A 15064-nucleotide genomic window follows, 5' to 3' on the forward strand; every position below is an offset into this window, starting at 1 on the left:
GTAATAGTTCAGGATTGCAGTCCTGCCCTTCCTGTCAGACTGCCTCAGTGGCCCTTCCATCCCTTACTGTGGTATTGGTGAAGTAGCCCTCATAAGGCAGGGCATGGGTATTTTCACATAAGCCAGTCCAAGTGCACTTCTGCCTGTGTATCTGTGTGCAGCCATAGCTTTTTTCTGCAGTGGGGCATTGGGTTTCTAGGAATGTGCAGATGGTCTGCATCCACAAACATGTCAACAGTGCCCTTGAGGCCCTGTGATTCTGTTTTCCCTTCATCAAAGTCTAATAGCTCAAACAAAAGAAGGTGAAGAGAAATTATTCAAACAGGGGAAAGCATATTCTAAGAGAAAAACCACTGCTCTTTTAAAAACGAAATTTTTTTTTTAATTCATACGTGCATACAAGTCTTGGGTCATTTCTCCCCCCTTCCCCCACCCCCTCCCTTACCACCCATTCTGCCCCCTCCCTCTCCCCCCCCCCAATACCCAGTAGAAACTATTTTGCCCTTATTTCTAATAAAAACGAAATTTAATGTAGTATGTGCATCTGGAAATTTGCATGATAATATCTTCAAAGTTTATGTATTTTTCATTCTATTTGCTTAGGTTGAACTTTACTCATTCTCTCTCTCCTCTGTTCCTTCCTTCGTCTCTCCTCTCCCCTTCCTTTCTTTCTGTGGTTTAAAACAATACAATTATCATCTCAGTGTTAGAGACTAGAAGTCCAAAATGGGTGTCACTGGGCTAAAATCAAGGTGTCAGCAGTCTCTGGTTCCTTGTGAAATCTCCAGAGACAATGTTTCCTGACCTTTTCCAGCTTTTAGCAGCTGCCCACATTCCCAAGCTTGTGGCCCCCTCCTCCATTGGCAAAGGCAGCAATAGCGGGCCATATCCTTTTTTTAAAAGCTGTCTCACTCTGACATTAACTGCTTGCATCCTTTTCCACACTTCAGATCAGCTGACTGGCAATCTTAATTCCATCTTGTCCCATAACACCATATTTATGGACTCTGGAGAGCAGGATATGGACAGTGGTGGGATGCTGTTACTCTGCTAGCCCTTAGATGGCTTTGCCCTTTTTAATCTGTTAATTTACCTTTTTTGTTAGAAACTATTCTTGGATAATGAGATATTACAACATTTTATTCCATGTTCTTTGCCTTTCTTTCCCTCAATGGGTAATGGAATCATTGTTCTCCAGTTCAAAGCTGAATTTGGCCTTTTAAGGTGGATTCAGGCACTTGGTAACTGCATTTATCCTTGCAGTTTCAGTGAGTCCTGAGCTCAGGTCCAAAGATCACATGAGTAGTATTCTTGTCTGTTGATGTGGGAAGAAAGGAAGCTAATGTTGGCTCTATGGCTTCTTGTGGGCTGCTTCGTGCATAGTTTGCTGTGGGGTTTGGAGCCTGTTCTCAGCTCTCTGGAGTGAGGAAAGGCTGTCAGTGCTCTTTTAACCTAACAGGGTTTGAGCAGTTGAGTTGTACTTCATTACCTGAAGGAAAAACCAGTTCTTGGGCTGAAGAACCTATAACACTTAGGGAAGCTGTAGGGACAGGATCTCCCACATGGGTGGTAAGCAGGCCTTGAGGGGATTCTAGCAGGCACACTGTGTTGGAGTTTCTGGGGCCCATGCCTGCTACTGATACCTACATTTGTTTTCCCAGGTCCGGGCCCACCAGTTGGTCTTGCCACCCTGCGATGTAGTGATCAAAGCTGTAGCTGACTATGTTCGCAATATTCAGGACACCTCTGATCTGGATGCCATAGCTAAAGATGTTTTCCAACATTCACAGGTAAGCACACAGATTCACAGCATAGGACTTTCATGGCAGTGTGGCCAGGTTAGGAGGTACAAGCTGACTGGGTGTGCTGGGAGCACTTGCAGGGCCAAAGGATGAGGTTGTCCTGGCATGTCCTGTGGTGGCTGAGTGGACACAGCCATTTCTCACTTGTCCATTCTCATTTCCAGCCTAACCAGGAGAGGAATTAATTTAGATAACTGCTGAGTCTTTGCTGCTCCTAAGTTCTCTATGTTAATAAGACCTGTGTTCCAGAGTTTTCACAAGATAAACTGCATCAAATTGGTCACATGGTACTGTGGATTTCTGATTTTCTGTACCCTTCAAGTAATGAAGGGATTTTCTTTTTTAGCCATTAAGGCATGTAAACAAATAAGCTTTAACAGACTAGGTGAAGTTTGGGGGCACTCCTGCCCTGACTCTAGAGAGCCGAAACCCTGGCCAGCCATATCCCCAATCTGTGCTACAGTCCATTCCACCTGTTTCAGGTGACTGATCGAACCCCTTGGGAGGTCAGAGACAGAGCAGAGGGAAAGTCAAGAGAAGTCAGAGCTAGAGTCCACCTCTGCTGCCAGTTTAGAATTTTGCTTTCAAACTACGTTGCTTTAAGAGTTAATTTTGGTTTGAATTTTAAGTAGTAATTTCTTGATTTTTTTCCCTAAGGTTTAAGGTTTAACCTTCACTAAGGTTAACCTTACAATGACATTAAGGTTTAATGCCATTGTATATTCTCATGTAGCTCAACAGGCTACATGAGAATTATACATGTGGTGAATTATAAAAAATATGTTCATCATACACATGACCAGTGACATAACTAAGGTTTTCCTACATCTGTTTCAGTCTAGAACAGATGACAAAGTTATTCGATTTAAGAGAGCAATTGGATATTACTCAGCGACTAGTAAGCCTATGTCATTTCATCCACCACATTACTTAGGTAAGTAAATAAGGCTCTCTGTGATCGGTATGAATCATGAAATGATCTAGAGGTTTAATTGTTCATCATCGAATCCTGTAGGTTTATTCTTTGCAAGCATGATTTTCTGCATTTACACAAATAAGTGCCGTCCACTTTCCTAGTAATTCTTGAGAGTATTGAAGACCAACAACAAATTTGCAGACTTCTTAGAGAAGGGCCACAGAGATACAGGTTGGCAGATAATAGTGGTGTAAAGGTCTGGTGTCTCTGAGTTCCCTGAGGACATGGGAGGCCTCTGGATCTGTAAACAGCTCCATAAAGGCAGGGATTTACTGTAACTCTTTTGTTGCTTTTTTAGCAAAAGATCGGATTTAGGGTAGAGATTTGAAATTGGGAACTGAAAATAGTTACAGACTGTTAGCCTATAGCCTGCCTGTGTGTGATGTCTCACAGGAGGTTGGAAAGCACTAGCTATGAGTACCTTTCTCTTTCCCGAATCAATTCTGCCTTATACAAGATTCAGAGCAATGGAAGTCTGAGAAGTAGTACCTCAGCTGTTTGCTTCATATTAGCTGTTAGCAAAACAAGGCATGTTCATGTTCTATTGGTTTCAGAAGTTTAAGGCCAAGGTTGAGAAGTGTCCCTAAAAGCTGCCCTGGATTGTGATAGGATTCCTTCATGGATTCAGATGCAGTACCAGCTATGTACCAGGCACACGGGACACATATTGGAGACATGCTGGCGTGGTATGACTGTATGTGCAGGTGGGAAGGGGTAAGTCAGTGTGGCCTGTTAGATGCTGTGACTGAAGGAGGAAGGGCAGGAGGGCCAGGCCTTCCCAGCCTGCTCCACTTGCCCCAGTCTCCCTGTTGACAGCATAGACAGCCACAGCTCCCTGGTGGGGCACTCTGCTTTACTCAGTTGTATATTTTCCTCACAGCAGCCAGAGTAATGCTTAAAAATGTGAGTCAGACTATGCTTAAGCCCCCCACTGGCTTCCCATCACTCTTGGAATAAACTCCCAGCTCCTTACCCCACCTGCCCCTGACCCAGCTGCTCCTCCTGACATTCTGCTCTTCTTACCTGAGGCCCAGCCTTCTTTTTCTGTCTTGAATGAACCAGGTTGGCTTTTGCTTGGGGCCTTTGCACCAGCTAGTACCTGGAGGGCTCTGTTTCCCTGGTCCTCTTGCGTTTGGGTCATCTGATGTTTGAGACCCAGGCATGCATGTTCCTTCTCTGAGGCCAGTAGGGGTTCTGTGTCAGTTCTGTAATCATATGCACGTTCTTGCACACTTGTCGGCCTCTCCTCTTCACCCCTCCTACCCTAAGAATAGGGGCTAAGGAAACCAGGACTCATTTCGTATCCCCAGTGGATAAGTGAATGAAATTCACTAACCGTTTTTAAATCTGGAGAATGAAATAATAAGGTATGTTTTGGGACAAGGTGCACAAAGCGTTGGAAAGAAAGAGACTAGATATGCACTGTTATCTCAGGTAAGGTCTGTCTGCTATATGCCTTGCACACAAGGGATGTTTAATAGTTGCCTGTTCAAATGATGGAAAGCATGAAGCCAACTCAAGGCCCTGTGGCCCACCTGACCCTACCACCTTTTGGCCTCAGGCTCCCTGATTTATTAGAATGGCTCCACTATATGAGTCTTAAGAGAAAGCATAGGTGAAGTGTGTTAGTGAAGTGCTTGTTCAATAACAGATAGTGTAATTGGTATAGGGCACTGAATAATTGGATGGATGGTGGAATGTTGAAATGTTAGGAAGCCTGGAAATTGCTCACAGAGGTGGGACAGACATCCTCAGGGGTCTCTGTCAACATTCTGTTCCTTTTGTGTATCTGTTCTTATCTTTTGCTACTATAACAAAATGCCTGAAGCTGAGTAACTTTATAAAAAAAGGTTTACTAAGCTCTGTTCTGGAAATTCAAGGACACATCACTGGCATCAGCTCTGCTCTAGTGAGGGCCCTGTGACAGATGGAACTGCAGTGGCTGTAGTGAGAGATCATACCACATAACAACAAGCCAGAGAGAGATTAGGGTTCCATAACATAATACGTTTTGAGAGTAGCACCCCTATGACTTCCAATATGCCTCATCTGTTTTTTTTTCTCCCCTGTACTGGGGTTTGAACTCAGGGCCTTATGCTTGCTAGACAGGTATTCTACCACTTGAGTCACAGCCCAAGTCCAAGCCCATCTCTGGAAGGTTCCACCACTTTCTGTACCACTAAACTGAGGACCAAGCCGCTAGCATGTGAATCTTTGTCCTGTAGCATATGGGACTATTTTGTGGTAGATAGTTTAAGCAGTCATTATAGTATACTTGGAACTGGAATGTTTATTCAAGAGGAAAGAAAAAAAACAGTGTCTATCCTGAATATATGCAGACTTCCCTGTTATTGTTATGTAAAGATACAGTGTAACAACTATTTACATAGCATTGACATTGTTTGAGGGATTACAAATCATGTAGAAATGATTTAAAGCATTTAAGAGAATATGCAAACAGCATGGCACTTCATTTAAGAGGCTTGTGCGCCTGTGGATTTTGGTGTCTGCTGGGTTCTTGGAACCAGCAGGGGACACTGAGGAATGACTGCACACCTGACGTTTGGCATTGACTTAGGCTAATGATGACCGTTTTGAAGACGTCTTGAATAAACAAAGGTGAGTTTTAAATATGTCCTGCCATGTCCTTAATTAATCAGTAAAGACATTTTAGGTAAGTGCTTTGTAGATGGAGTTACTCTATTCAGTTTCATTTTCTCTTTTGCGGCACAGAGGTTTGTGGAAGAAAGGTGTAATTGATAAAGAGTTTGGGATGTTTAATGCCCTGTCTTCAGGGAGGCTGATGGAGGTGAGAACTCCCTGTAGGTCCTAAAAAGACTCCTGATGCTTCTGGCTATGGTGGAAATCAGGCCCAGCCCTGCCACCGGGTGAGGAGTTGGGGTGTGTAGAGTGTCAGAGTGGCAGCATGTGGCTGCCATGCCTGTAGGTGACACTGGAAAGGAACTTGGCGAGGTCGAAAAGGCAGGTGGCATTGTGAAAAGTGCTCAGTTCTTTTTTTCTGGTAACTTGAGCAACACAAGCAGTATGGTGATCATGCTACTGATTTTAACTCTGCCTACTACCAACCCCTCCCTGTGGAAGCAAGACGGGGAAGCAGTGTCAGTTTGGGGAGGTGCTTTCTTAGTACCCCAAGTTAGAGCCCAAGTATGTATCCAGTCTTTGTCAGTGGCATGTGGCTTGTGAGTGGTCCTTGGTGAGCGCTCCTAGAAGCAACTGTGCTCCATCAAGTCATCCTACAGGAAAATGGCTCCATTCAAGACTGAAGAAGTTAGAATAGATACAGCATTTTAGAGACATTTTAAAAATCATTCAGCAGTCAGGTACGGGTGAATCAAGCTTGTAATGCAAGCTACTCAGGAGGCAGAAATCAGGAGGATCGAGGTTTGAAGCCAGCCCAGGCAAATGGTTCACGAACCCAATCTTGAAAAAAACCATCACAAAAAAAGGACCATTGGGGTGGGGGAGCGGGGTAGGGTGGAGAAATGACCCAAACAATGTATGCACATGTAAATAAATGAACAAAAGAAAGGAAGGAAAGGACTGGTAGAGTGAGTCAAGGTGTAGCCCCTGAGTTCAAACCCCAGTACCACAAAAAAATAAAATTAAATTAAAAAAAAAATCGAAAAACAAAAAACCAAAAACCTCATACAGCAGCCATGGGGGGAAATGGGTTAAGCCAGTTTTAACTGGAGGTTTCTAAGCCTGACTGAAGTTTTACTTATTTTTTATTTTATTTTATTTTTGGCAGTACTGGGGTTTGAACTCAGGGTCTCACACTTGCTAAGTAGGTGCTTTCCCACTTGAGCCACTCCACTAGCACTTTTTTTGTGTGTTGGGTATTTCTGAGATAGTCTCTTGCCTTTTTTTTTTTTGCCTCAGCTGGGCTCAGACTTTGTAACCACTTCCAAGAGAACTACTATGAAGTTACTTAGTCCCCTCCAGAACAGCACCCTCCGTTGACAAAGGACCACCTTCTAGGCCTGATACTACCATGAAACTTTCAGCACCACTACCTTTGGAGAGATGGTCCAACATCTGAGCCACAGAACTATATTTAATAAATAAGACAAAACAAAAAAATCTTCCTGGCCTGGCAGTCTTGGTTGATATGGGTTTTTCTGTTTTGTGTTTTGTCATGGTGGGATGGAAGCCAGGGGCTTCTGCATACTAGGCATGCACTTACACTGAGCTACAGATGTGGGGTAGTTTTGAAGGGTAAAACAGGAATGAGTTCCAGTTCATACTTCTGTTGTGCCACGGGTCCCAGGAATCATCTATACTTAGATTTTTAATAGTAAGTACAGGTGCCTCGAGTACTTACTTTTCAATCATTCACTGTCATAAACACTGTGCTAGTGCCTACTGCTTTGGGGATAATGGCGATATTTCCTTTCTGTCACAGCACACAGTCTGTGATAGCTCACCAGGAAGCTACCATTCCAAACACAGCACAAATAAGACAGGCAGTTGAGTCTTCAGAATATGTGATTTAAATCACTAGCTTCAAAATCATTGGTGGAAATTTTATTTTACAAATTGCAGCAATTCCTGAGTAGTTGTGATCCTAGCTACTCAGAAAGTGGTCATCAAGAGGATCAAAGTTCAAGGCCAGCCTAGGCAAAAAGTTAGCCAGACCCCATCTGAACCAACAAGTGGGGCATGGTGGGTGTGTCTGTTACACCAGCTACATGGTAGATGTAAACAAGAGGTAAAAATGTGAAATTCTACTAGAAAAATAACTAAAGTAGAAAGGGCTGGAGGCATGACTCCTTGCAAGCACAAGATCCCGAGTTCAAAACCTAATATGGCCAATAAAACAAACAAGTGACAAATAATGCAGGTGCTAGGGGCCCACACATCTGTGGGCACAAGCCAGTCCTGGTGTATGTTTTTAAAACTACACAAGTGAAGTCAAGGTCCATTGAGATTGTAGAATCATCCATTCTTCTGGATGGCCTTCTTGTGAAAAGTAAATAAGCTCCCAATACACACTTGTTTGAATGGCTGAAATATAAGACCCTGGCAGCACCAGTGCTGGAGAAGATGTGGGATAGTAGGAGCCCCCTTTGCTGATAAGAATGCAAAATGGCTCGAGACAGTTTGCTCAAGACAATTTGGCTGTTTTTTTGTTTGTTTGTTTTGCAAAATGAAACATACTCTTATTATATGTAAGAATGTGTGTTTGTGGAACTTATCCTAAGGAGTTGAAAGCTACACTTAGGTGTTCATACCAGCTTTATTCATAACTACCCAAACTTGGAAGCAACCAAGGTGGGTGAATGGATAAAATCAGCTTTGGCACAACCAGATAATGGAATATTATTCAGCACTAAAAAGAAATGAGCTGTTTAGCCATGAAAAGACACAGGAATCTTTAATACACTTTATTAATAAAAGAAGCCAATCTGAAAAGACTCTATACTGTGGGATTCCATGTTTCCATAGGAAATTACAGAACTGATTAAAATGATCAGTGGTTGCCTGGGGTAGGGGAAGGAGCAATAGCGAAGCATAAAGCACGTTTATTGCAGTAAAATATTGTGTATGGCATCGTGTTTGTAGGTGCACATGCATTATGCAAGTAAAGACTCAGTGGTTTGTTCACCTCTGCCTAGCACTGCTGGGTACTGTGCAGTGAGATAAGCCAGATGGAAAAGCGTATAGGCTGTTGGGGAAGATAGACACCAAAGAATCCTTTAAGAATAAGGACAGGTAGCTCAAGGAAGACCACCTTGATTGAATCAGTATAATTAAGCTAGGGTTCAATTTTGATGAATTGATGTTGAGGGTGAGGTTTGGAGGGGTTTAGCAAGGCATGGATATGGGAGCAAATATATTCCATGCAGAGGCATCATCATTTGCAATGATCCCCAGGTGGGAGGTCATGGTGTAAGCAAAGGAAGACTGCTTGGATGGAATTTTATGCAGCCATGAAGAAGAACGAAATGTTATCATTCGCTGGTAAATGGATGGAATTGGAGAACATCATTCTGAGTGAGGTTAGCCTGGCCCAAAAGACCAAAAATCGTATGTTCTCCCTCATATGTGGACATTAGATCAAGGGCAAACACAACAAGGGGATTGGACTTTGAGCACATGATAAAAGCGAGAGCACACAAGGGAGGGGTGAGGATAGGTAAGACACCTAAAAAACTAGCTAGCATTTGTTACCTTTAACGCAGAGAAACTAAAGCAGATACCTTAAAAGCAACTGAGGCCAATAGGAAAAGGGGAACAGGTAGTAGAGAAAAGGTTAGATCAAGAAGAATTAACCTAGAAGGTAACACCCAAGCACAGGAAATCAATGTGAGTCAATGCCCTGTATAGCTATCCTTATTTCAACCCGCAAAACCCCTTGTTCCTTCCTATTATTGCTTATACTCTCTCTACAACAAAATTAGAAATAAGGGCAAAATAGTTTCTGCTGGGTATTGGGGGGGGGGAGAGGGAGGGGGTGGAGTGGGTGGTAAGGGAGGGGGTGGGGGCAGGGGGGAGAAATGAACCAAGCCTTGTATGCACATATGAATAATAAAAGAAAAATGAAAAAAAAAAAAAGAAGACTGCTTGGATCGAGGAAGCAGGGAAGAGTGGTCAGATGGTACTGAGAGCTGCAGTGCAGGGGCCATTAGGTTCTAGATGTAGGATGGTGAGGGTTCATTCGAGGATTTCTACTTGTAAAAACTTCAACATCATAGAGTATCAGTAAACTCTTGCTAATATTTTAGCCCTCTGTTTGTTGCTTTGGTCACACCCCCATCTTCCTACCATAAATTTTGCAGTAATACTCTTTCTTTCTTCCTCCTTCCCTCTCTCCCTCTCAGTGTCTATGTCCCTGGGTACTCATTAGGTGAAATCATATAACGTGTTCTTCTGGCTTGCTTTTCTTAACCCAGTATTCATGTTGGATTTCATCTCTGTTGGTATAGTTCATTTTTTGAAATGCATCACACTTAAGTAATATTAAAATTTGTATTATATGACATAATTCATAGTAACAGTTTGTTTATGATATATTAATATAACAAATTACGTAATATGTAATATTAGAATAAATAGTATTACTATTTATTCATTCTGCAGTTGACAGACAATTGGGCTATTTCCAGTTGGTCACCATTGCAGACAGTGTTACTGTGAACTTTCTTGCATATGGCCTGCTATGCCCAGCTCTGAGGTTTTGGCAGACTTGTGGGTCTTGTTCACACCTGGGTATACCAATTTATTCTCCTGGCAGAAGTAAGGAGCCCTGTAGTTGCTCCATATTCTTTATTCATCTGGTGATTGTGGAATCATATCCCAGGCTGATTTCAGTTTCATTGATCATTACTAATTCAGATAAATTAAAGGTTCATAATGAAGCTGAGACTCTGTAACTGTGTTTTATGGATCTATAAGTGGTTCCCATATTATAAAATGTGTAATTGCATTTGCCTATGTTTCTGTTCAGCTGTTTTTCTTTTTGTGTTGATTCATAGAAATATTTGATATATATTGGCTACTAGTCCTTTGTCAGGTATACAGGTATATAGTTGTGGATTGTATTTCTCTCTCTTTGATACTAGATTTTAGTCTTAATGTTAGATACTGACACATTTTCCTTTGTTGTTTGCTCTGTTAGGAAGTCCTCTTTTATGTTTACAGATGAAAAGACAGCATGTCTGAGGTTTGCTTCCCAGCCCCTCTGTAATGGGGAGGAGAAGCAACCATGCTGGGCATTTCCTACTTCTGATATGCCAAGAATAGGGGGCCCATTGATTGCCTTGCCCTTGACTCTTCTCAAAGTTTTTTCTGTGGTTTTGCCTGTTAAATCTTCTGCGCTGAATTTTGCTTTTGGTGTAAACAAGAAGGTCTCATGGGTGACCTGCTGCCTCAGCACTGCTCAAGAGCAGGCTGCCTGGGGCTCTCATCAGTCTCTACAAGGGTCTGTCTGTGGTCCTGTTGAATTTCTGCTGTCCTTGTTACCAGAGCCTTGTGGTAATACTTGCTATCTGGTGGGGCAGTTTACTAGTTCTGCGGGGGGTACTATTGATGATCCTTTCACTTTCATATAACTTTTGTGCTTCTTGAGGAAGTGTTGATTGGAATTGCAGTAACTCTGCAGATCAGTTTGGAGAAGATAAATGTATTTATTGTAGAGTATATTCTAGAAAAGGTTAAATTTCTCTTGACTTAAATAGTTTTGAATATGTTCAATAAACTTTAGCTTTCTTCATAAATAGCTAAGTATTTTGAAATAGGGTGCTATTTTCAAACTGTTTAGAATGCACACTACTTTGCCGATTAATTTTGTGTTAAGCAACTTTGCTTAGTTTTTAATAGTTTTTATCACTGATTTGTAAATTCCTTTGGGTAATTATATCCTCTAGAGTTAATATCTTCTGTCCCATCTTTCTGATTTACTGTATCAGCTGGGGCTTGGAACACAATGTTTAATAGACAGTAGTGATGATGAATGATCTTGTCTAGTTCTTCAGGGGAAAGTTTTAACATTTAGCATTATCTCCCCACCTTTTCCAGACTAAGGAAATGCTCTTGTTAAAGAGTTGTGATCTGGGAGGTGGTGTGCATTTGGCCACATGACTGTTGTGTAGAGTGGGTTAGTATGGGGCCAGTGTAGAGAGCCCTGGCAGTAGTTGGAGGTCTCCATAGCAGGAGGTAGAGGAATGAGGTGGCTTTCACAGACTGGGGAAGCAGGTGAACAGGTATTGATGCTTGGGTGTGGAAGCTGAGTGAAAAAGGACTGAGGAAGAATGGCTCCGAGTTTTAGCCTGAGTGCTTCAGGTGCTGGTACCTGTTGTGAGATAGAGACTCGTGGAGGAGGAAGATCTGGAGAACTGTTCTGAACACAAATCTTAAGGCATTTAGTGGATGTAGGCAGTTGAATATGCAGATGAAACAGAGTGGGGGAACCAAGCTGGGGCCCTGGATGGGGTCTTCACTGTTGTATGATGCTATGGGGCTGTTGGTGGTGCGGAGGGAGGTCCTGTACTCAGCCTTGGCTGGTCTAAGAGGAGACGGAGGTGATAGCGGCACAGGAGAGTGGTGCACACTCGCTTTCGGAGAATGGCTTCAGGGTGGGTGGACCACAAACTCCTAGATGGAGTGTCAGCAAAATGGCTGAGGTTACCCTCAGCAATACACTCAAGCTCCCAGACTGCATTCATGAGCAGAGGACCCCAGCTCCCTTCTTCAGGGCTAGGGAGGTAGAAGAGGACAGGATAGGTCAAGCACTGGTCCCCCAGGCTGCCTCAGGTCACTTGATGAATGGGAGGGACAGTTGACAGGTTAAACCGTTCAGGGGAAGAAGGGGTACTTGCTGTCTCCTAACACACCATCTAAGGGAGGACTGGCTTTTGCAGATCCAGGCAGGTGTGTGGGATAGAAAGATGGCTCCAGCACAGAAGACAAAAAGGGCCAAGAGGACTGTACTGAAATCGGTGGCAGTCGTCACTGAGTGCAGGCCAGATGGGGCATAAAGGCCAGATAAATATATGCCCCAGAGTCTTGTGTAAACACCCAGTGAAGAAATCTTGTTCACTGGTGACTGCTCTGGTTCTTAGAAAGTTGGAGCTTCTGGTAACTTGAGATAGGCTTCCTCAGTTTAATTTGTGCATTGTTCCAGTTCTTTCAGGTGCTACACAGAATGCGCCCTCCCACTTTATTCATGGTCTTACTTTTTACTTCCTTGGACTTAGTCTTCCTCAATCTGATCATCTCTCAGGTCTCAAAGCCTTCCATGATTGGGTTTCTTCTCAGTGCTGACCATGGGCTTCTCCACATGGTCTGGCCTATCCACCAGCTCTGGGTGGATGTCAGCTTTGCTAGCCCATCCTCCACAGTCTTCCTGGGCCTTGACCTTGCATCTAGTCTCAGTTCAGGCTGGGCCTGCTGGACTTGGCTCTGTTTGGCTTTTCCCTGAAGTTACAGCCAGACCATCCCCTGCCCCTTCCCTGTGCTCCAGGCCTATCCCTGCCTTTCTGGAAAGTACTTATCTGTAGTAAATTGGGACAGATTAAAGGAGAGCCTCACCATGACTTTGTGCCTTCATCTCTTTTTAACACTGATACTTAGTAAATACGTCCTTTGAAATACATTTATAATAGTTGGAAATTTTTACTTTGGATTTTTGCAAGCATTGAAAACTAGTGTTGGCAGGGATTATATTGATTTATTTAATCCTTAAATCAAAAATTTCAAAGCTTGTCCAAATGTGGTGGCTCACATCTGTAATCCCAGCTACTTGGGGGATAGAGGTCAGGAGGACCATGATTCGAAGCCAGTCCAGGCAAAAAGTTAGCAAGACCCATCTCAGCAAATAAGGCAGGTGTGGTGGTGCACAGCTGTCATCCCATCTGTGTACAAGTGGCACAGGCAGCAAGATCCTATCTGAAAAATGACTGAAAACAATAAGGGACTGGGGTAGAGTCAGATGGTAGAGTGCCTAGCAAGTGCAAGGCCCTGAGTTCAAACCCCAGTTCTATTCCCCCCCCCCCCGCCATTTTTTTCAGAGCTCTGGTTTTAGGGTTACCCTATACAAATACAGTGGTATTTGTTTACATTATAGCATTTTTTTTTAAAAAGCATCCTGTTTTGTGTCTAAGCTTATTATTTCATGTCTCTTTAATGTGACTGCTCAGAAGAGTCTGTTAGGTTGGGCTAGGAGTGGGGGCTGGGGTATGGCTGACTGTAGTTCAAGGTAGAGGTTCTAGATAACGCCATTCCTTAAAAAAAAAAGTATTGTCTAGAGCAAAATCTGGGCAGCTCTACTTGGGCCTGACGATTCAAAGGTGGGTCTTTGGGGTCTTGGACAAAAGTCAGCAGACACCTCAAAGGCTGCCTGGCTTGTTGCTTTTCTGTGCAGTTCTAATGAAGTCTGTAATATTTAAAGGTATAAAAATACTTTTGTATTAATTGGACATTCTTTCTGCATTTTTTTTCCTCCTATTCTTACTCTCTCTGCTGCCTGCTTTTCTAACAAAAGCCAGTCTGTAAGCATGTTAAGTGAAAGAAAGAAAATTGGACACCAGCAAGTGTTGCTTCCACTGTGGGCCTGGTGTCTCATCTGAGAAAGATGCTTTTGTCTCAGAGAAGGGAGAAACTGCTTCTGCTCAGCTGCGTGTGGCATAGAAAACAACTGATTTAGAGGAAAGCCTCGTTGATTAGGCATTTCTTCAGCCTTCAGGAAAACATAGAGACTACTTCAGTTATTACAGAGTTTTGACATGTTCTGTGAGTCACAAAGGCTTGTTCGAGGTCATGGATTACAGTGGTAATCTTTGGTTTTATGTTATAATATTGGTTGATAGGTTTGTTTGTTTATAGGAAGGTTTGGGCTTTTCAGGATGTTTTCATCATGTAGTGACTAAAAGTAGAATGACACAAAAATGATCATCTTTACCTGATAGTTGCTGCTGCATAATCAATGAACCAAGCGTTTCATTTTTACTATTCAGAAGTTAGGTATGGAAGGTCAGCTACAAGAGTTGATAAATAAGATTTTACAGTGATTTGAATTATAGTATTAGAGTTTTGGCTGAATTTTATCATAGTTTTGGAGAGTGAGCCTTGAACATTTCTAGCAATTTTTACCTCACTCTCAGAGGTGCAGACCTAAATGGACTTGTTGCTTGTGCGTGAGTGCATTCATGTGTGTGAGTGTGCCCAAGAGCACATGTGCGTCTCACTACTCCTAGCAGTTTTCTTTGTTTGGTACAAATGTGGAAGCTGTGCCAAGATTTCTTCCTTAGTGAGAACCAGGATCAAAGGCTCGTTTTGGCATTTCAGGGCTTGAGAGCTGCAGGCCCTTGGAGATGGGAACTCCAGGTAGAGCATAGTTTCTGAGTTTCAGTCCTCATCAGGTGGGAGGAAATGAGCAACAGTCTGTGCTTCTCTCCTCGCCTCTGAGGACTGTGCTAAGTCTCAGTGGGCTGTGGGTCCACAGGGTCTGCACAATGTGTCCAGCATTCAGAGTACTGGTTTCACCCTGACTTGTATTGCCTTTGAAGTTCCTTGTCAGCTCGACAGTGGAAGTTTGCTTTCAAAGAGTGAGAGGCAGAGCTTGGGATTTTGTGTGTGTGTTTATTTGGCAGTACACCCCGTGAGCAGTGGCAGTTGTGGGCTGTGCTCCTCTTGCCTCCAGATCAGAGGCTGGAGAAGTACTCCTGCTGCTTAAAGAGGGAGCATCAAGTTAAGAGAGATCTGGTTTTGTTCCATTTTTAAAGAAAGCTGAAGAAGCCAGGCCTTCTGGTTCTGCTGAAATTGCAGG

General features: G+C 43.1%; 1 protein-coding gene across 4 annotated transcripts in view; it reads left to right on the plus strand.

Moving 5' to 3' along the window:
- Positions 1-15064, plus strand: part of Fam120a (family with sequence similarity 120 member A) — a 99838-nt gene that overhangs the window by 33084 nt on the left and 51690 nt on the right. For all 4 annotated transcript variants that reach the window (XM_074052521.1, XM_074052523.1, XM_020186598.2 and 1 more), the window contains exons 4-5: positions 1662-1790; positions 2640-2736. In XM_074052521.1, coding sequence (XP_073908622.1) covers positions 1662-1790; positions 2640-2736 — 226 coding nt within the window. The remainder of the gene's footprint in view (positions 1-1661; positions 1791-2639; positions 2737-15064) is intronic.

This window comes from Castor canadensis, chromosome 13 (assembly GCF_047511655.1).
Source record: "Castor canadensis chromosome 13, mCasCan1.hap1v2, whole genome shotgun sequence".
NCBI classification, from domain to species: domain Eukaryota; kingdom Metazoa; phylum Chordata; class Mammalia; order Rodentia; family Castoridae; genus Castor; species Castor canadensis.